At 37.2% G+C, this 23,433-nt stretch overlaps 4 protein-coding genes across 4 annotated transcripts in view; 3 read left to right on the forward strand and 1 right to left on the reverse strand.

Annotated features, from left to right (window-relative positions):
• OR51T1 (olfactory receptor family 51 subfamily T member 1) overlaps positions 1-23,433 on the forward strand; it is a gene marked incomplete at its 3' end in the record, with an annotated part of 135,866 nt that overhangs the window by 64,812 nt on the left and 47,621 nt on the right. The gene's annotated exons all lie outside the window — the stretch shown is intronic.
• On the forward strand, positions 5,534-8,083 carry LOC308642015 (heat shock protein HSP 90-beta-like). The gene is given in 3 exon segments (XM_081280610.1): positions 5,534-6,068; positions 6,070-6,978; positions 6,982-8,083. Coding segments are annotated over 3 exon segments (2,172 nt in total). The 5' UTR covers positions 5,534-5,636; the 3' UTR covers positions 7,813-8,083.
• On the forward strand, positions 15,083-16,024 carry LOC308642118 (olfactory receptor 51A7-like; the record flags this gene model as incomplete). The annotated part of the gene is made up of 1 exon (XM_081280715.1): positions 15,083-16,024. The coding sequence occupies one exon, from the start codon at positions 15,083-15,085 to the stop codon at positions 16,022-16,024; it is 942 nt and encodes a 313-aa protein (XP_081136841.1).
• OR51S1 (olfactory receptor family 51 subfamily S member 1) lies at positions 20,607-21,578 on the reverse strand (the record flags this gene model as incomplete). The annotated part of the gene is made up of 1 exon (XM_081280635.1): positions 20,607-21,578. One exon carries the CDS (start codon positions 21,576-21,578, stop codon positions 20,607-20,609), a length of 972 nt encoding a protein of 323 aa, XP_081136761.1.

The raw sequence follows: 23,433 nt of genomic DNA on the forward strand, positions 1-23,433 counted from the left end.
ACTTCTATGCCCTCCTTAACATTGTGTGTTAGCTTCCACATATCAGTGAAAACATTCGACCTTTGGTGTTTGGGGATTGGCTTATGTCACTTATCATGATAGTCTCCAGTTCCATCCATTTCCTGGCAAATGTCATAAATTTGTCCTTCTTAATGGCTGAGTAATACTCCACTATATATATATATATATATATATATATATATATATATATATATATCACATTTTCTTTATCCATTCATCTGTTGAAGGGTACCTATATTGGCTACATAGCTTAGCTATTGTGAATTCAGCTGCCATAAACATTGATGTGGCTGTGTCACTGTAGTATGCTGATTTAAAATCCTTTGAATATATACTGAGGAGTGGGATATCTGCATCAAATGGTGGTTCCATTTCTAGTTTTTTGAGGAATCTCCATACAACTTTCCATAGTGGTTCCTCTAATTTGCAGTCCCACTAACAATGTGTGAGTATAATCTTTCCCCCACATCCTCACCAACATGAAAGAAAAGGATACTGCAGATATTGACATGAGGATCCTGAGTCATTTTACTGTATTTATGGCCACATAGTTCCTGTCTTTTCACTTATGATGACCTTTATGTCCACAGCACCTCTGTCAGTGACATATGGAAATGGCTTGGACCTAGTCACACCTGAGAGATACTAGATCTCTGAATTTTTAAGCTTATTTTACTTTAACTACAGCATTCTTTCTAGTTCTCTCACTTCAAGTTATCCATTCATTATGTGGGTATGTGTGTGTGTGTATATGTGTGTGTGTGTGTGTGTGTGTGTGTGTGTGTGTGTGTATATATATGTATTTGTGCATATAGTATTTGATATAAAGTCTAAAAATTATTATTAACACACATATGTAATGCATATATAATATGGAGTGATAGATATTTTATGTATACACACATATCCTTTTAACTTCCTTTTTAAAATTCATTTGTATAAAATCTAGTTTTTATAGTCCATCATTTCAACTATACTTATGCTAATTACCTGTACAATTATTGTCCCATCATAGCTACCATTCAGTATATCACTGTCTCCTGCTACTTTTTTTAACCACCTCTAAGCTACTGGAAACAGTAACAGAAACAATCAGATTCTTGCCATTGCAAGTCTGTGGTAACCAGCCTTACCTGCACTTTGCAAATTTCCAACATATTTTCACATTCTCTTTCTTTTTTATGTATTTTTTATTTGTTCTAATTAGTTATACATGACAATAGAATGCATTTTGACACATCATACATTGATGGAATATAGCTTCTCATTCTTCTGGTTGTACATGATGCAGTGTTACAACGGTTGTGTAATCATATATGCACATAAGATAACAATGTCTGATTCATTCTACTATCATTCCACCCCCATACCCACTCCTCTCCCTCTAATCCAAAGTACCTCTATTCTTCCCTAGCCCTACCCTCTTGTTGTGAATTAGCGTCCTCATATCAGAGAAAACATTTAGGCTTTGGTTCTTTGAGATTGACTTATTTCTCTTAGCAGGCTAGTCCAGTTCCACCCATTTACTGGCAAATGCCATTATTTCATTCTTCTTTAAGGCTGAGTAATATTCATTGTGTATATATACCACAATTTCTTTATCCATTCATCTATTGAAACACACTTAGGTTGGTTCCATTGTTTAACTGTTGTGAAATTGAGTTGCTATAAACATTGCTGTGGCTGTGTCACTGTAGTATGCTGATTTTAAGTCTTTTGGATATAAACATGGAGTGGGATAACTGGATCAAATTTTCTGAAGAGTCTCCACACTGCTTCCATGGTGGTTGCACCAACTTGCAGACCCATCAGCAATGTATGAATGTACCTTTCACATTCTCTTTAACTTTTGCAGTGAGACAATGTTTAAAATGTTATAATCATCATCATCATCATCATCATCATCATCATCATCATCTGACCTTCTTGCTAAGTGCATTGTCCAGACTCTACCTTTTATACGTGGTAAATTTCTTTCATTATTTCATGTTTCTCATTAGTAAGCAGAGCTTCTAAGAATGCTGTTAGAGGTAAACCTTCTTATTTTTGGCCTTCAGGAGCATATCAGACTTTGCCTGCCTCAATTTTTCCTTCTCACCTAAATAAAGATGGTGACCTCAACATCTTCTTCTCCTCCACTTTAGGGATCAGTACCACATTCCAAATTAAATCAAATCTGCCTAGAGGGGAAATGACTGGGTCCATGTGCTGCCTTCTTATTGTTTCAAGGAGATTCTTGCTGATATCAGCTGTGAAATAAAGTTCATAGATATCTTAGAAAAACAAGATAATGTCTGAAAATGTTTGTGTCTTGACTGGACAATTATTTTTGGTGAATTTTATTTCTCCCACAATCATATTCTATAGTTCTAAACCCCAGTCCTCAGAACGTGATTTTATTTAGAAATAGTAATTGCAGATTTAATTGCTATTTTGATGTCATTCTGGAGCATGGTGAGTTCCTAATTCAACATGACTGAAATCTGTAAATAAAGGGGGAGATGTGGATGCAGAGATAAACAGTGAGAATGCCATTGGACAAGAATATAGAAAACAAGGCGATATATTTGTAAGTGTAGATTTCCATCAAATCACAGGAAACTAAAAGAGAATCACAGAATTACAGAACAGATACCTGTAAAAGCCAAGAAAAGGAACCAACCTTCTAACACTTTGATCTTGGACTTGCAGCCTCCAGAATTGTCATACAACAAATTTATCTTGTGTAAGTTGCTTGGTTTGTGGCAGTTAATTGTAGCAAACCTAGAAAACTGATAAACAACAAATATATTTTTAGCTATTATAATAAATCTTTATCTATAAAAAGTTATACCTCTTATGTGCAATTGGAATTTTACATAATTTAACTCTAATTGTTAATCTAGACAGGGACCCTAAAAACATTAATGTTAAGAGTCCCATCATAAGGTGGACTTATGTTTATGCAGAAATAAATCAACTCATCATTGGCAAAATGATGAAGAAACCAGAAACAGTTCCAAACATATAATTAAGTATGAATAAAAGATTCAATACAGATCAGTGACAGAAAAATGTTATTATAATGCTAAAACAACTGTATATCTATGCGAAGAAAGCAAGATGGCCCTCAATCTCTATTTCACTATAAAATTTTTTATTATAGATATAACATAAACCTGAATTGCAAAGCTAAAATTACAAAACTATAAAATATCTAAAAGAAAATAATATGATAACATTTTCATGAAATTGGGGAAAGCAAAGACATCTTACACAAGATAAAGGCATTAACTATACAAAGGGGAAATCTTCAACAATTGAAGTTCATTAACATAAAAAAGTCTACCTCCAAAAATACTTTTATGAAACTCAAAAACACAAGCCAGAAACAGAGAAAATATTCACAACACACATAGCTGATAAAGAAAGACTCACAATCAAATAATAGACAAGCAACTCATTAACTATACAAGCACTTCACAGAGGGTAATAGATGAATCATGAATACCCAAATAAAAAGTTGCATAACATTCTTGTTTGTTAGGAAAATTAAAATGTAAACCTTGAGGAGATGCCAAGAGAAACTTGTCAAAATAGCTAAAATTAATACATGGACAACTCTAAGTATTGGCAAGAAAGTGGGGCACTCTGAGCATTCAGGCCTTGAGCATGGTCATAACTGCCATTTTTGTGGCAAATTCTAATAAAATCAGACTGCCATGTGAACAAGAAATTCTATTTCTAGCTTTATACTCCAAACAAATGCTTTATATATCCACCAAGAATGTCTAGGAATGTTTAGCAACTGTACTCCTTAGAGCTAAAATGTGGAAACAACTTGATTATCTGCCAATTGGAGATGAAACAAAAATTGCTACACTTATCACCTCGACAAGAAGGAAAAAAAATAAAGAACTGAAAGAAGGGTGTATGTAAAATTAGTATTGTGCAATTTGAAATTGTCAACCATAAAAAGTAGAGATTGACACTCTAAATAGAGGGTGAAAGAAGACCTATAAAGAAAATCAAATAAGATTAGTTTTATTCTACATGGGCCCCACTGTGAACTGGTGAGATTTTTGTAGTAGTTTCTACATGAAAATTTATATTTTAAGGGTCATTAGGATTTAAAAATTTTATCTGAATACTTTTATTGTTTATTGTATATATATGTACAATATATGTATAGTGAATTTTCTGTGACCAGTATGAAGGCCATATCTACTATATTAAACTAAGCCTGGAAATTGTCCAGATAAAAACATTTAAAACATAATAATTCTATATGTAGACAATCATATTACATAAAATTTATCATTTATGTACACTTATTCTCTGCAACAAAAAACCTGGAGTATGTGCTTCAGTGAATGAAGTAAGTATGTAATGGATTCAATCTTTGATAGATATAAATTCCATTTACTCAGAGGTGACATCATGTGAAGTGATCCCAGGAATAACATAATCTGACATGCTGAGTAAAACACAGACCATCTTATAACCTTGAACAAAATATGGCCTCAGAGCAACAGTAACGTCAGAAATCAGAAGAAGCCCCATTTCAGACCTAATGGATCAGAATTTTCATTTTAACAAGATCCTGAGAATATTTGTATGCTCACCATATTTTTATTCTCCTTGTGAACAAATCATTAGTGAGATAATGAAGAAAGCTGTCTTTTATCCTGTTAAGAAGCAAAAGAAAGATAATTTGAATTCCAGAGAAAATGTAAAAATTGTTCCAAAAATCATGGTCTAAACTAAACAAAATTTGACATAACTTTGGGCAATTGAATCAGTATAAAAGGAAAAACAATAAATGTTTTGATGAATATGTATTTTATAGTGAAATGTGTTTAGTGATATAGAATGATATGCCAGTTCTTCTTTCTAGTCCCATGAAGTATTCTGTATTCTGTGTTGGATGAGTTTTATTTAATTAAATTTCAGTCAAAATTTATTTGCTTTCAAAATTTGAATAACCTAAACACAAAAGAGTAAACAGCTATAAGGCTTTATGTCAATTTATAGGTCTTGTCCAGGGAAAAATTATGTTGCATATAATCAAATCTGAGAAAAGTGGGAGAAGATTAAAAGGGAAGTTTAAGAGCCTTTATTCCCTGGATTCTACATATCAGGAAGTAGAATAAATTTCATTTAAAAATAGAATTAAAAACTCTTAATATCATGACATCAGGGAAATTCCAATCAAAACTACAAGGAGATCTCACTGTTATCAACCCCCCCCCCCAAAAAAAAATGCTGGCAAGGATGTGGGGGAAAAGAATTTAATGCACTGTTGGTGAGAATGTAAATCTGTATAGTCATTATGGAGAACAGAATGGAGATTCCTCAATAAAACTAAAGATACAGGGCTGGGGTTGTGGCTCAGTGGCAAAGCACTGCCTAGTGTGTGTGAGGCCCTGGGTTCGATCCTCAGCACCACATAAAAATAAATAAATAAATAGATAAATAAATAAATAAATAAAACAAATGTGTTGTGTCCAACTACAACTAAAAAATAAATATTAAGCTCTCTTGAGTCACCCCCACACTGCCTAGGTGTCGCGAGCAAGTCTCACACTCTTCGGGCCCAACCTTCTCTTAACACTCGCAGTCCTTTCTCTCTCAACATGCCTGAGGAAGTGCACCATGGAGAGGAGGAGGTGGAGATGTTTGCCTTTCAGGCAGACATTGCCCAACTCATGTCTCTCATCATCAATACCTTTTATTCCAACAAGGAAATTTTCCTTCGGGAATTGATCTCTAATGCTTCTGATGCCTTGGACAAGATTCGCTATGAGAGCCTGACAGACCCTTCCAAGTTGGACAGTGGTAAAGAGCTGAAAATTGACATAATCCCCAACCCTCAGGAAAGGACTCTGACTTTGGTGGACACAGGCATTGGCATGACCAAGGCTGATCTCATAAACAACTTGGGAACCATTGCCAAGTCTGGAACTAAAGTATTTATGGAGGCTTTTCAGGCTGGTGCAGACATATCCATGATTGGGCAATTTGGTGTTGGATTTTATTCTGCTTATCTAGTGGCAGAGAAAGTGGTTTGTGATCACAAAGCATAATGATGATGAACAGTATGCTTGGGAGTCTTCTGCTGGGGGATCCTTCACTGTGCGGGCTGATCATGGTGAGCCCATTGGCCGGGGTACTAAAGTCATTCTCCACCTCAAAGAAGACCAGACAGAGTACTTGGAGGAGAGGCGGGTCAAAGTGGTGAAGAAGCACTCACAGTTCATAGGCTATCCAATCACCCTTTATTTGGAGAAGGAACGAGAGAAGGAAATCAGTGATGATGAGGCAGAGGAAGAGAAAGGTGAGAAAGAAGAGGAAGATAAAGATGATGAGGAAAAACCCAAGATTGAAGATGTGGGCTCAGATGAGGAGGATGACACTAGTAAGGATAAGAAGAGGAAAACAAAGAAGATTAAGGAGAAATATATTGATCATGAAGAACTGAACAAGACCAAGCCCATTTGGACCAGAAACCCTGATGACATCACTCAGGAAGAACATGGAGAATTCTACAAGAGCCTGACCAATGATTGGGAAGACCACCTGGCAGTCAAGCACTTCTCTGTAGAAGGTCAATTGGAATTCAGGGCATTGCTGTTCATCCCTTGGCGGGCTCCCTTTGACCTCTTTGAGAACAACAAGAAGAAGAACAACATCAAACTGTATGTCCATTGTGTGTTCATCATGGACAGTTGTGATGAGCTGATACCAGAGTATCTCAATTTTATTCGTGGTGTTGTTGACTCTGAGGATCTGCCCCTGAATATCTCCCGAGAAATGCTCCAGCAGAGCAAAATCTTGAAAGTTATTTGCAAAAACATTGTGAAGAAGTGCCTTGAGCTCTTCTCTGAGTTGGCAGAAGACAAGGAGAACTACAAAAAATTCTATGAGGCATTCTCCAAAAATCTTAAGCTTGGAATCCATGAAGATTCTACAAATCGGTGACGCCTTTCTGAGCTGCTGCGCTATCACGCCTCTCAGTCTGGAGATGAGATGACTTCTCTGTCAGAGTATGTCTCTCTCATGAAGGAGACACAGAAGTCCATCTATTACATTACTGGTGAAAGCAAAGAGCAGGTGGCCAACTCTGCTTTTGTGGAGCATGTGCAGAAGCGTGGCTTTGAGGTAGTATATATGACTGAGCCTATTGATGAGTATTGTGTACAGCAACTCAAGGAGTTTGATGGGAAGAGCCTGGTCTCTGTGACCAAGGAAGGCCTGGAGCTACCTGAGGATGAGGAGGAAAAAAAGAAAATGGAGGAGAGCAAGGCAAAATTTGAGAACCTTTGCAAGCTTATGAAAGAAATCTTGGATAAAAAAGTTGAGAAGGTGAAAATCTCCAATAGGCTTGTAGGGTCTTCACCCTGCTGCATTGTTACCAGCACCTATGGCTGGACAGCCAACATGGAGCGGATTATGAAGGCCAAGGCACTTCGAGACAACTCCACAATGGGTTACATGATGGCCAAAAAGCACCTGGAGATCAACCCTGATCACCCCATTGTGGAGACATTGCAGCAAAAAGCAGAGGCAGATAAAAATGACAAGGCTGTCAAGGACCTGGTGGTGCTGCTATTTGAAACTGCGCTGCTCTCTTCTGGCTTCTCCCTTGAGGATCCTCAGACCCACTCCAATCGAATCTACTGCATGATAAAGCTAGGCCTAGGCATTGATGAAGATGAAGTGACAGCAGAGGAACCCAGCAGTGCTGTTCCTGATGAGATACCCCCTCTCGAGGGTGATGAGGATGCATCTCGCATGGAAGAAGTAGATTAGGAGTTGCTACTGAGAAATCTGCCCTCTGTATAGTTTCCCCATGGCTCCCACAGTAGCCTTGAGTGGCCCTCTCCCACCTGGCTTCCTCTGCTGATTGATGTTATAGTGTTTTTTTCTCCTGTCCTTGGCATCTTAATTAAGGCAGGAAATAAGGGCCTCAAGCACTCCATCCCCTACCTAGTTTGGCCGCAGGGTTGGATGTTGTATTGTGTTTTTTTTTTAAATTTTGTTCTACAATTAAAGTATGCAAAATAAAGAAGATGCAGTTTTATACAGAAATAAATAAATAAATATTAAAAAACCCCAAAACTAAAGATATACTTATTGTAGGACCCTACTCTCACACTCCTGGAAATGAGTTCAAAAGAAATTAAATCAGCAGGGTGCTATTCATAACAGCTGATATGGAATCAACCTAGGTGCCCATCAACAGAGGAATGGATAGAGGAAATGTGGTCTGTATACAAAATGGAATGCATATCAACCATTAAGAAAAATGAAATGCTGTCATTTTGCAGAAACATGAATGGAACTGGAGGTCATTATGTTAAGTGAAATCAGCCAGACTCAGAAAGGAAAATACTGCATATTCTGTCTCATACATGAAAGCCAAAAAATGTCAGTTGAATGTAATTACTAGAGGCTGGGAATTGTGGAGGTGTGGATGGATGAATTGGGGAGGTGTTGGGTAGCAGGTAATAAAACACCATTATAAGGATTAAGTTCTGATGTTCTACAGCACAATTCGATAACTATAGTTCACATATATCTGCACACACACACACACACACACATGAAGGTCTGCAAGAGAGGAGCATGAAGTCCCCAAACCTAAAAATTTATAAGGAGAGGGTAATGCTTATTGCCCTGATTTGATCAGTACATATTATATACATATGTTAAATCTCATTAATATGTGTAATTGAAATAGAGTAATAAAAATAAATTTTAAAATATTATAAAGATAATAAAATAATTTAAAAAGAGATGTAAATATGTATTTGACTTGCTTCAGCCTAGTGTGAGGAGCTTCCTGGGAAATTACAATTGTCATATCTAGTGTGGAGTCCCCAGGGTATCTTGGCAGCAAAGGAGAGTTACATGCTGGGATCATTTAAAGAGGCCAGGTCCAGGAGTCACCTACAAGCATACCCTAGGCAGGAAGTGGAAGAGGCACTTGACCCTCTGTTGGGAGCCAGGTAAGATACTAGGACCAGAAGGAGGAAGCCCGACAGAGACTGTGGAATGCAAAGCTACAGGAAGAGATAGAGCAGGGAAACGGGATCAGAGGGCAGACAGGTGCTTAGAGACAAAGGACTGAGAGAATCAGAGTGAAGGGTAGTGATACTCGGGGGGGGGGGGAAGGGGTCAGAGTAACAGTCTCAAGAGGAAGGTTGTGGAATTAAGAGAGATCAAGCAAGAAACTTACAGACTCATATTTCTTTCCAGGAGAAAACTCAAAGCCCATGCCAAGGGAATGGGGTAGACTTATTGTGCCTCTTCGTGGCCCTTAAATGTGATGTTTTGAGGGTAGATGGTACCTGGGTTTGAACTCAGGGACACTGGACCACTCAGCCACACCCCCAGCCCTATTTTATATTTTATTTAGAGACAGGGTGTCACTGAGTTGCTTAGTGCCTCACTTTTGCTGAGGCTGTCTTTGAACTCGCTATCCTCCTGTCTCAGCCTCTAGAGCCACTGGGATTATAGGCCTATGCCACTTTACAGGGCTAAAATATGACATTTATCACACATTTTATATCAGCTTCACTCCTCTTTTTAGTTAGGGTGCTTTCTGTATCTCTGTTTATCAGGAAATAGGTGTTCTGAGTCCTTTTATCTGGCATCAGTGCTACCTTTTCACAGGAACCTCACACTCTGAGCTCTCCTCTACTTTCCTCCATTGTGACCATTCGTGTATAGAAAGACATACAGCAAATAAATCTTGACTTTTTTGACCATCATGGAAACAAGTGGAAACAGGTACATCAGAGATGTTTTCAAAGTTCAAGTCTATAGATAGAAATGAATTGCCAAAGCTCCTACTTCCAGCCAGTAAAGAAGCGAGGACCTCTGTCTTCATGTTTGTTATTTTGCGAGAATAATTATAGTGCCAGTGTCCACCACTTCCTCCACAATCAAAACTCCTGGACACAGAAATTCTGTATTTAGTGTTGTTGCTTCACCATAAAGTAAACCACAGAACAACAGATGCACAATTTAGTTTAATGCAGATGCATGGGCATTATCCCCAAATGTTTAGGTTCATATGACGTGGGCTCAGATCTAGGCTTCATATTTTAAAAGCTTCCCAAGTGATTTAGTGTGCATGTGTGATTCACAAGTACTGATCCACTCTACCAATTATATTAAGTTTTAAAAAAAGTCAACAAGGTGTGTGTTCTTCATTGAATTCATATGTATGTTTTGAAGCAAGTTGCCAAGATCAGTACTTGCTTCACCACCAAAATGGCAAGGATGATGAGGTCCTGGAGTAATTTTCTTACCTTCTTCCTTCTAATTTTCTTTACATATATGTTTGCATAAATATTTGTTTTAGTGCAGATATTTTACATAATGGCTTAAATATAATCCCAAGAAAGTCATAAATGTATTTCCTTTTATAATTCTAGAATTATTATAAGGCTATCTTTGCCCTGAACTTTTAAATCCAATGCAAGGATGTGTAAAAGAGGAAATTTTAACTGTTTTAAGAAGTGTTAGTGGGGCTGGGGTGCACTTCAGTGGCTGAATGTGGAGGCCATGGGTTTAATCCCCAGCAACCCAAAAAAGTATCCATTAATTGTCCCAACCTCATTTATAACATCCTGTTCTTTTCTCCAGTGATATAAGGTATGATTGCAATCATATTTTTTATTCTCATTTACAGTACTTTGGAAATACTACTCATTTCTTGAAACTTATTTTATAGCTTAGTCAGCATTATACTTTATTAATTATAATAGCTTGATAAATTTTGATATGAAAAGTCTGACTTTTCAATTTTTTTCTTTTTACTTTTTAATTTAATTTTTATTTTTTTTTATGGTACTGGGGATTGAATACAGGGGTTCTACAGCTAAGTTACATCCCAGCCATTTTTATTTTGTATTTTGAGACAAGGTCTCAATAAGTTGCCCAGGCTAGCTTTGAACTTGTCATTCTCCTTCCTCAGCCTCCTGCGTCACTGGATTATAGGAGTGTGCCACCATGCCCCAGCAAGTTCTGCATTTTTGTTATTTGCTGTATCATGTTGAATACATTTGCATACTCATAATGTATGCAGAATACATTTCAGGATCTTTCCATCATTATCTATTTAATTTCTTGGGTGCCATTTGAATGATATGCTTTGAATTTATGTGTTTCTCAATGGGAGAATTCCTGTCTGCTTACTATGAAAGATTCCTATCTTCAGGAAAGGAATTAACCAACTAAACCTTAAGATATTTTTTTGTTTCTTTTCAAACATATAGATTCTTTTATTTGCGTGTGTGTTTTTTTTTGTTTGAAGTACTGTTAATAGTAGTTGTGATAGTAGATGTAGCATCTTGTTAATTATTTTGATGAAAATGCATTTAATAGATCAATAATAAACAAATTTTCACAGAATTTCTGAAAGGTACTCCTTATTAGAGAACTTTTATTTTCTTCATAAATATTAAGAATTTTATCTTGAATCACTATTGGATTTTATGGGTTTTCCTTGTCTCTACAGAAAATTAGTATAATCATACCATTGATGGATTCCTTAATATGAATAATTTTTCATTCATAGAACAAAGTCTACAATGTGAAATGCAATAGGCTTTGGAAGTTTGCATCTGACTTGCTAATATGTTGTTTGTAATGTTTGCATGTGTCTTCATTAGTAATTAAATGAATAATTTTTTTATCTTTTATGCTCTAGAATAGGCTCAGAAAATTTGAGGCTAGATAATTCCTTGTTGTGAGGCGCTTTGTGAATTTAGGATTTTGGCAGCATGTATCCTTGACCTCTGCTTTCTAGTTGACGGTAACACCTTCTTCCAATTATGACAACCAAAAATGTCTCCAGATATTGCCAAACGATTACTGGCAGCTGGAGAGAGGTTGCAAAAATATTCCTTCTGTGCTAGAAAATTTTATAGAAGATGGAAATGTATTTTTTTTTCTGCTAACCCTTATGGTTTGGATATGAGGTGTCCCTTAAAACTGTATGTGTGAGACAATTTAAGATTGTGCCGAGATAAAACATCATGAGAACTGTAACCTAATCTGTGGATGAATCTACTGATGGATTAGCTGGGTGGTAACTATAGGAAGGTAGGGTGTGGCTGGGGGAAGTAGGTCATTGCATTGGTGTGCCTCTGGGGTCTATATTTTGTCCTTGTGAGTGGAGCTCTCTTTGCTTCATGGGTGTCGTGCTCTGAGCTGCTTTCCTCTACCATGCCCTTCTACCCTGATGTGCTGCCTCATCTTGTGCCTAGAGCAATGGTGGCGTTGACTAACCATGGTCTCAGCTTCTGAAATTATTAGCCAAAATAAAGCTTTCCTTTTCTTAAGTTGTTAGATCTTTTGTTCACAGTGAGGCAAAATTGGCAAAAATGCTAATATTATAGGAATAAGGATAACACTGTTTTTCAAATCCTTTACCATGACAAGTCCTAATAAAAGAGAATTATGTTTTTGACTAACTTTATCTGTATTTCTGTCATTATGATCCCATTTACGAGCCCCACTGGACTAGCAATGGGGTCCATGGCAGCATGATATCTTTTTATAAATACCTTGCTGCTGAGTTCCTCTGGATAATATCTGGTGAGTACTAACAGCCTGCTGTCTTCATTTCCTTAGGCAAGCTCTTTATTTGACAGTCAGTGATGAAGCAAGTAGTGTCATATTTCCAGGACACTAGGTGTCTGTAAATTCTCAAGACTATGTGCTTATGCTAAAAATAATATGAGATTATAAATAAGATGTGGATTCCCACCAGCATGCTAGATCAGATTACCAGCAGAAGCTGCAGAATTTGGAGCCTTTCCACCTTTGGTTTGGAATAAAGCAGCCATGAGCCTGGTAGCTGACCTGGAGTCCCACATTAAACATCCCAGGAAAACACGTTTTCTTTTTCTTTTTTTTTGGTACTAGGGATTGAACCCAGGGCTACTTTACCACTGAACTACATCCCCAATCCTTTTTTTTTTTAATGTTTTGAGACAGAGTCTATCTAAGTTGCTAAGAGTCTTACTAAATTGCTGTGGCTGGCCTCAAACCTGTAGTCTCTGGGATTACAGCTACCATGCCTGGTGGGAAATATTACATTTTCTAATGAAAACACTGCAATTCATAGAGATCAACCTTATGTCTTTCAGAAGGCTGGAGGTAAAAAGTCTTCCTTAAGTAATCAAGCTAATTTTATGGAAGAATTTATGGTTGAAAAGACTAGGATCCATATGTAGGGTAAGGCTATTTATTTGCATTTCCATGATGAATGTAGTTGAAAAGCTTAATATTGTCAATAGTAACGTTTCTTCAGTTACCTCAGTTAGGATGGGAGCTTGTCAAGAATGCCCTAGACATGGCACCTGTGGTTTATTTTGAGGGGACTTAGAGGAGAGGATGCAAGGCGTGTTAGTACATTTCTCTCTCTGAATCCCACTTCTTGGTGCAGAGCTCTTACAAGGAGAGTTACCCAAGTAACTCAGTCAGTGATGATGACACCAGGATTATGAGGAGGATAAGGCCCATATGCCAGGGACAAGAACCTGAATTGGTCACCAATCCAAAGGGCAAACACAGAGAAGCCAACAACTGGGAAAGGAATCTAAGATTAGGGAGAGACAGGCAAGAGCTGTGACTGTTCTGAGCAGGGCCAGCAGCAGTTGCATGGAAAGGCTGTGAGTGCTGTAAGCAGCTATGGTTTATGGTACGTGCCAAGGAAGTGTTGACCACATATGAAAGGCTGAGACAAATGGACACTCAGCGCTATGAATGGGAGATATGTCCTCCTCATCCAGCCTTATCACTTCTTTTCTCCATATGATGTGCCCACATATACCACGGAACCTCCTTCTCAAGTCAACTTGAGACAGGTCCTTACAAAACATTTTCAGCAGAGGAAAGCTACCTACTCTTTTCTTTCTCTTCGTCACTGGTTTCTATTTACAACCATCACCAGTTAATTTTTTCTATACAGATAAATTCTCTTTCTCTGCCCTGCAAAATGCTCAGAGTACCCACGAAGACGTCAGTACTGATGCATGCCAGCTGCTTCTTCACCATTTTCTGTGCCCCACCAAAAGCCGCTTGCTGCCTAACTAATGATGGCTGTTGTCAGAGTCCTTCTGTCCTCCGAGAGGCTGTACTCATCCTGCCCTGCTGCAGGCAGCTGTCGGGTTCTGGCAGCTTGGTACTCAGATCTCTCTGAGCTTTGGGGGTCTATATTTGTGGGAGCAGTGCTCACTAAGAAATTGATAAGGGTGCAGATTTCAAGAATACAGAGTTGTTTAGGAAGTAATACCTATATTTTCAAGATTTTGATGAAAATCTTAAGCATCTATCTTTTTACTTCATGTGTCTTGTTTTTTATCTTTTGAATGAAAGAAATAAAATATTGACCTTAAATCTGAAGTTCCTCTTGACCCATTCTCCATTTCCATCATATTCACTCACAGTACCATGGTTTGATGTTTGTGTATGTGTGTGTGTGTACGCGTGCGCGCATGTGTCCTTCACTTTCTGCAAATAGTCAGAATGTCAATATCTTATAATTATCAGGACATATATCTCACTTGCTTTTGTGTTTCCTTGTCATTTTTAAAAAATTCAACTCTTTAAAAACATTACAGAGCTCATAGTTTGCACATCAGGCCATGGGCTGAGTTTGAGTCCACATTGTTGTCTGCAGACCTCTGCAATGCTCATTTGATATTTACACAAACCTATACCATGAACAATAATTTAGGATTTGGGCCTCCTTTAACCACTACTCCTATATATCTGTGGTTTGTGTGAGTTCATGACCACATCACAGTCATGATATCAAAGCCCGTTCACATCACAGAATATCCTATTTAGTTTACTTAATGTATAAATCTTTGTGGTTTCAAAACAGAGGTCTTCCTAACTGTAGAATTGTTCAGAAACATATCTAAGAATAAATATAGATTTATCTATATTTAATTTAAATCACAATTAAATTTAGTTTTGCTCAGTGAATATAGCTAAGAGAAAATATTTGTCTGTTATATTTTTAGTTCCAGGATCAGCAAAACAAGACATATTTGAGATGTTTCTTCCGAATACCTCAGAGGTTGAAGTCTCCACATTCCTACTGATTGGGATCCCAGGTCTTGAGCACATGCATGGTTGGATCTCCATCCCTATTTGCCTCATGTACCTAATGGCCATCATGGGCAACTGCACCATCCTCTGTGTCACCAGAACAGAGCCTTCCCTGCATGAGCCTATGTACTATTTCCTCTCCATGCTGGCCCTATCTGACCTGGGCCTGTCTTGCTCCTCCATCCCCACTATGCTGAGTTTCTTCTTGTTTAATACCATGGGGATTTCTGTTGATGCATGCATTGCCCAGGAATTCTTCATCCATGGATTCACAGACATGGAGTCTTCAGTGCTCCTGATCATGTCCTTTGATCGCTTTGTAGCCATTCGTCACCCCCTGAGATATAGCTCTATCCTCATCAGCTCCAGAGTTGTACAAATTGGACTAGTATTTGCTATTAAAAGCATTTTCTTAGTGCTTCCTCTTCCTTTTACATTGAAGAGACTCAGATACTGTAATAAACGCCTGTTATCCCACTCCTACTGTCTCCACCAGGATGTCATGAAGCTGGCCTGCTCTGACAATAAGGTTAATTTTTACTATGGGTTGTTTGTTGCACTCTGCATGATGTCTGACAGTGTATTCATTGCTGTTTCCTATGTGTTCATCCTAAAGACTGTATTGGGTATTGCTTCCCATGGGGAGTGGCTCAAAGCTCTTAACACCTGTGTGTCTCACATTTGTGCTGTGCTCATCTTTTATGTGCCAATCATCACCTTGGCTACCATGCATCGCTTTGCTAAGCATAAGTTTCCCTTAGCTATGATTTTGATAGCAGATGCTTTCTTGCTGGTACCACCCTTGATGAATCCCATCGTGTATTGTGTAAAAACTAGGCAGATTAGAGTAAAAGTTTCAGAAAAATTGGGTCTGAAGTCTAAGTGATAGGAAAAAGGTGGAAGTTCCATTTTCTCTACAATAAATTGTTCTAGGAGTAAGATATTGTTCCATCCAAAAAGGAAATTGTTCCATTTACTTCTTAGTAATTAGCTTAAATTAACTAACCAAACAATCAAGTCATTATGCATCTAATATACCCACAGGTTTTTTTCTTCCTTTGGAAAAATAAGAATATATTTCATAGCAACTATATGAATCCTTTGGAGTTATTTAGGTGATTGATAATATCTATCTGTGGGCACAAGAATGTAAAGTAAGAATATTAGGAATTTTCTAAGGAGGAGCCAGGAAATGTAGCCTTGGTCTGTACTGGAAGAATCCTGAGAGATACTGGAAGTATTAACATCTCTGTATTTGCCCCTTCTTATTTGAATATTCATTGTGGTTTACATTAAATTCTTTACAATATGTCTAGGTGATTCTGTGTTCACTAATCAGCAGCAATTTTATTACCTAGAATATTGTTAAAATTGAAGAATCTCATGTGCTGCTGTGAGTTCATGAGTCAGTTTGCATTTTAGCAAGCTGTCAAGGGATTGGCATACATGTTAATGTTTAAGGAATACTTCCCTATGGCATCGTGATAGGAAAATATAGAAAAAGTATGTAATTTGCTAAAGTTAGTTTTGAGTGAAGTTGGGTTGGGGACAGGAAGTTATAGGAGGGCCTTGACATTTGGTACCATTAATGGTAAAGATAATAGATTGAGTGCCTAGGGTTCAGTGGTTGGAAGCCCAGAGGCATCTCCAACACTGTACCTATGTTTCCCGTGACAACTGTGTTGTGAATTCCTGCAGGGAAAGAACTGTAGCTCATTCCACTTTGAATTTCATTAAAGTACTTTATCCATAGTGTGTGCTTAGTAGATGTGTATCCATTTTTATTAAAAGAATAGTTTCAAGTAAAAGAGGTATTTTTTTTGGTAAATAATTGGCATAAAAGGGTAGAATAAATATCAGAAAACAAATAACTTCAACGTTTCTGTGATAAGGAAAATCTGGGGTCAAAGCGTCAAAGGTTGTTCAACATATTATGAAGGCCGGGGCCCACAGTCCCCCAGATTTTGCTGGGGTATATTGGAGTGGTCATCACCTGGGTGCTACTCAGCACTCTCCTCTTCCCATTTCTCAGGGACCTCATCACTGCTGTTTCTGGACCCAAGTGTTCCCCTGCCGACATTAATAAAAAAGGTTGGGGGGAAGGCTTCAGAGTAAGGCAAACATCTTAAATCCTCAGCCTTTGTATTCTCATTTGTGAAATGGAGTGACTAACTCATTTAATAAGTTTAATAAGAGAATATATAAATTGAAGGGAAGCTTAGTTCAACATAAAGATGAATTACATTTTATATTTATATATTCCTGGAAGGTATCACAATATGATTACATCAGATTATATCATATTGTGTTTTGATATCTTCTTGTTTTGGCACTAAATGGATTCATTATGCTACTTTTCATTTAAAGTGCATTCTTCTATAATCACAAGAGAACAAGATTTTTCAATATAATTTTTCTTCAATTCATTAAAGAAGATATTTACATTTTACAGTGGATGATAAAAAAAACATTTGCTAGGATTCAGCAAGTAAACATTATTAAACAAGAAAATAAATTAACTATTTACTCATTGTACTAGATTCTAATAAACACAAATGCAATTTCTATTAAAATCAGAAACAACATTTGAACATTCACTTTTACAATTATCTTTCACAATTGTTTTGGAGGTTAGTGAATTAAACAGAAAATAAAATTACATAATTTATATGAATATTGGGAAAACTACCAATCATTTCTTTTTACTTATATATTCCATGTGCAAATAAAGTACAAATTTTAAATAAAATGGCCATAATGCTTGTGGTAATTATTAGTTAAGCATATTAATGCAAGAAAAGAAATATTTTGTTAGAATATCAACAAACCATTTATAAAATACATAGAAATTCATTTAACCCAAGCCAAAAATTTTATTGAGTAATATAGAATAGCTGTTTCTGAGACATCTATCATACATTCTTGAATATGAAAATCTATCAATGTTTATTCCCTTAAATTTATTCTATAAATAAGTAATTCCTCCTAGAATCCTGAAGTTTTATTAGAATGAGATTGTTTTATACCACATTTTTAGCTAAATTATGGATGGATGGATAAAATTAAACACTTATATACATAGTTTTTTATTTCAGTGAAAATAAAAGAATGGATTTAATAAATGATTCTACCATTAGTACATTTGCATGATTAAGCTAGGTTGTGTGGCCTAGCAGTCTAAGTACATATGCATGATTAATATAACTTTCTTAGTATAATTGTTTAATATAATTTTAGACTTCTGATATTGAAAACACTAAAAGTTAAAATTGTGAAACTATTACGACAATTTTAGAAAAAGGCATAACAGACCATATGTAGAATCTAGGAATCAAAATACTTTTGGTTTCAGTGCTGAGGATAGAATCCAGGGCCTCAAAATGGTAGGCAAGTGCTTTACCACTCACTGGGTTACACTACCGGCTCAATGACATCTGTTTCAAAGTAACACATGAACCAAAAATTTTAAAGGAAAATGAAGGTGGATGGAATTATACAAAGAACTATTTGTTGAATTGGTTGTTAAACAAGGTCATGCACAAATATTAGAATGGGAAAAGCTTAAAACTTACCTTCTGCAAATTTATATTTAAAACATAAACAACCAAACAGAAAAATGAATGAAGTTTATTTGAATGAGCTCCTTATGAAAAATGAAACAAAATGATTAATAGATATGTGAAAGACATTCTTTTTCACTAATTGAAAAATATAAAATAAAGTAAATTGAGCACAATAAAGTATAATTCTTAATAACAAAACTGATGAGAAATTGAAAGTATAGAACAGTCAATTTTAGTGACTATGGGGAAAAAAGACTCTCCTCTAAGTGTAAAAATATGAATTGATAAGGTCTTTTGGGAAAATGCCATATATTGAAATTTTAAAAAATGTTCAGTCATTTAAAAAGAGCAGTGATCTAGAAATCAATCTTAAAGAGATATTAACATGAATACACATGGAGAACTGCATAATAAGGCTCATGAAAAATGGTTTGGAGCAACATAAAATACATTTCTAATATCCATTAACAGAAAACAGTTGAATAAACTATAATTAACTCATAACTTCAAGTATCATGTAGTCATTTGAATGAATTAAATCCATTCCAATAAATTTGGAGGGATTTTAACTTTAAGAAAAAAACAGATGCAGAAATACATGTACAATGTTATTCAAACATTGTGCTACAAACAAGGTAAGTTACTCATATTCGTGTATTAATAATTGTATTTACATAAAGAAAAAAATCAGGATATTAACCATCTTTATAGAATAAAATTACGTTGTCTTCTTGTGCTGCATAGTAACCATACAACCTCACTTGCTTGCAACTAAAGCATTTGTTGTAATGTTCACTGGTCATTAAGTTGACAAGGGTTCCTCTGACATAGGCTGCTTTGACTTGGTGGGTCTGAGTCAGTATCCAAGTGGCAGGGACTGGCCACAGGCTGTGGATCTGACTCAGGTCTGCACCTTGTGTCTTATTCTGGCAGAATCAACTAAGGAAGCACTATTTATTACAAGAAGTAAAATTCCTTGAAAAATCACATTGAAGCCCCTGCTCTTATTACATGCATTAACATCCTATTTGAAAAGAGTGAATCATGTGCCCATGCTCAAATGCACAGTGAAGGTTAAGTGCAGTGTGCCCACTTTGATCCTCAGGATGTGTGTGTGTGTGTGTGTGTGTAATACAGCTACTAAGAAATAAAGAATTAAGATAAATAACTCCACATACAACATGTGAGATTACTTTTATATGGACATTGTATTTCTTAATATTCACTAAAAGGTAATTATGCTTAAACCTGGATGATATAATTCAAGGTGATTTTTATTTCTTCTATTTTTATTAATCATAAAATTTTAACAACAAATATGCACGTATTAAAAAATAAACACTTTGAAAACCAGATAACAGATGAAAAATATCAACTGTTTCTTTTTTCCAGCCCAATCAGTTATATGGCCTATTCTTGGTTTGAAGAGACTAAATGAGAGACTTACTATATCCTCCTTCATTTAATCCTGAGGATCAGTGAGTACACTATTTATTGGGGTGAACACAAGTGGAAGATCCCCATCCAGCTGGGCAGAATGCTGCTGTTCTCTCTTTTACTGTGCAGCTTTTTGAACTTCTCCAGCTTCCTCAGTTATTAAGGTATAGACAGAGAAAGTCAATGAACAACAACTGAACAATAACAGCCACACTCTTCCATGGTTGTGAGAAGATCTGGAATTTGGTCCTTTTTATGCCCTTTTTAATGCAAAGAAGGTGGATTTCTTCCATTCTCTTGGACTTTTTCCTTCAATGTACATATGCACACTTCTAGGGTCAGGCAGAGTCATCCATTCACGGGCACTTGTTCACTTGAATGGCCATTTTATGTGTGGTGAACTGAGTGCAGTCATAGAAGCCTTTGTAGCAGAAGCCCTCTACCACCAAATATGGAGGGACACCCTCCTCACTGAGTACAACCCACCTTCTTGGGCTGGAACCTCTTGAGTATTCTCTCTCTAATTTCCTTCATCTTGACACTATAAAGGACAGGGTTTATCAGTGGAGGAAGTAGGAAGTGGACATAGGAGAGAAGAGTATGGGCAGGCTGAGGGAGTGGCAGCTTGAGCCTGTTAATGAGTGCCAGGAGGATCATAGGTGTGTAGAAGAGGAGCACAGCAGAGAGGTGGGCAGCACAGGTTTGACCAGCCTTCCAGCGATCCTCGCTGGATCCTACACCTTGTAACACCCTGCCAATCAGGCCATAGGAGAAGAAAATAAGCAGAGGGTCTAATGCCATGGCTGACAGGACCACAGAAAGGCTATAGACTGCTCCCCAGGCTCCTGGGCAAGCCAGACGGGCCACATCTGGGTGCAAGCAATAAGAATGTGTGAGGATCTGTGGGCGACAGTAGGACATATGGGCCAGGAGGAATGGCAAGGGCATATGGAGGCCCAGGCATCGGAAAGCAATTGCCATGCCAATCTTTTTAATAGTGCTATTGGTGAGTAGTGCTGGGTAGTGGAGAGGGCGGCAGATGGCCAGTGCCCGGTCAAAGGCCATGGCAAGCAAGACAGAGGACTCCATGACAGAAAAGACATGGATGAAGAACATCTGAAGGAGGCAGGCAGAGGCAGGGACAATATAAGCATCAGCAAGGGCCAGGCCCAGCAAGGTAGGCATTAAGGATGTGACCAAGCCAATGTCAGACACACTAAGTAGAAAGAGGAAGAAGTACATTGGACGATGCAGGGTGGGTTCCAGGGCGATGACACAGAGGATAGTACTGTTGCCCAGGCCAGAGAGAAGGTAGACAGCAATGAGAGGTATTGTCCACCAGGATGGTGCAGCTGACAGGCCTGGCATGCCCACGAGCAGGAAGGTAGGAGCCATTGACGTGCTGCTGTTGGGGATTACCTGGGTGAGCAGTGTGGACATAGTTCAGGGTCCACAATTTGAACTCTGAAACATAAAAATAGATGCACTTAATTTGGTGACATGTCTACATGATGCCATCTACCTCAGCCTGTCTCACCCCTCTCCTGCCACACACTTACTCACGTGGATACACTCTCTCGCTGTGCACACACTCATTCTAATAGTCAATGAATACCCAGCCCTTGCCTTGGAACTTTCTCTAAACAGCTGTTTCTCTCCCAAAACTTTTCCATAGTCCTTTAACCCTGCCTCTCTGTTTCTTAATTAAACTCCCTCACTTTTTGACAAGCATTGGAGGAAAGGGTCTACATTCCCATAGTGGCTTTTTTCTCCTTCTCTCAACCCCAAGAAATCTGTCTTATGTGCTGCCTTAACGCAGTCACATTTAGCTTACTTTACCTGCTCTCATTAAGGTTATCAATTACCACTTCACTTCTAAAGGAAGAGGCACTCATTTTTCCTAAGCAATTTATTTCTCAGTGAGCTTTGTCTGCTATGAATCTCCTTTCTCTGTTTATTTTTAAGTTTCCCCATCAGAATTTAATCTCACAGTTGACCTTGCTGTGAACAAAAAATTTATACATTGGTATTTTTGAGGGATCTTCCTTGGCTCTCTTCCTTTTTCCTCAATGGTCTTATCTATTCTCATGACTTCAAGTAAATTCTGTAAGCTGATGAATCAAAAATATATTGGCATGCTTATATATCTTAAATTCAAATAATTTGACACATCAATTTTAAAACTCCTTCTATTTTCCTCAGGAGAAAATTTGAGGAAAATGACAACAAAGGCATAGACAATGGTAGATCTCTTGCTTAACAGGTCATTTAGGGGCATCAACACTGATCAAGTTCCCAAAATAAAAGCCTTGACATTAGTCTCATTACATATGTATTATCCAAATATTACTTATAATTTCAATAAGAAGGATTGGTCACACACTATAGTCGTACCTCTCTCTCCTAGCCCAGAAAATTTGGGAGTAAGATTCTGTACTAAATGACAATAAAAACTGGATGGTAGACTAAAGCAAAATACAAACATACTATGTTCTCAAGGGACATGATATGGATACACATTAATCTGAGACTTTAAAAAAATTCTAAAGGTGCTTGTCCTAAAATATAAAGGTAAAATCTTAAAATACAATGTAAAGACTTTCAAACTGAAGAAGAAAAACAAATATAAGAAAGACCTTAGTCAATCTAAGAGAAGACAGTGAAAGAGGAATGAAAACCAGTTATTCATTTCTGGCATGACTGAGTGACAAATCCTCTCCTCCCCAAAGCAGCTTATAGCATCCATGAACTGACTGTCAATCACACCCATTTCAGAACTTTGCACTTTGCCCATCAAAGACATCAACCTATTCAATATAGCTACTCAATATTAGGACATCACAGCCATGTTCCTGGCATTCAACTGAGAGTTACTCTAATCATCCACTGTCTCCAGCTCTCTCATCAGTGGTCAAAGGAAACCCCAGGGCTTTGCTCTAGCTGCCTGAAGTTAGGGCCTTCCTTGAGTTGGAGCACTGCCACTGCTAACTTGGTGGCAAACAGGTAGTGGTGGCCAGCTACTTACTATACTGAGGTTATGATTCTTTCTGTAGGAAGCCATAGGCAGGAGGCTAGTTGGGGATTTATAGGGAGTACAGAAAAAAGTAAATATATGGGTAATATAAAGGACTCTATAAATATGTTAAATAGAAATATGTTAAAAATTTATCGAAATTTCCTTGAAATAGATTATGAGAGGAGATAATTATAGCAATGCATTGTTTATATATATATTATATATATATATATATATATAAATTATATGTATACCTATTTACATATGTATATACACACA

This window comes from Spermophilus citellus, assembly GCF_964194105.1.
Source record: "Spermophilus citellus genome assembly, chromosome: 2".
NCBI lineage: Eukaryota > Metazoa > Chordata > Mammalia > Rodentia > Sciuridae > Spermophilus > Spermophilus citellus.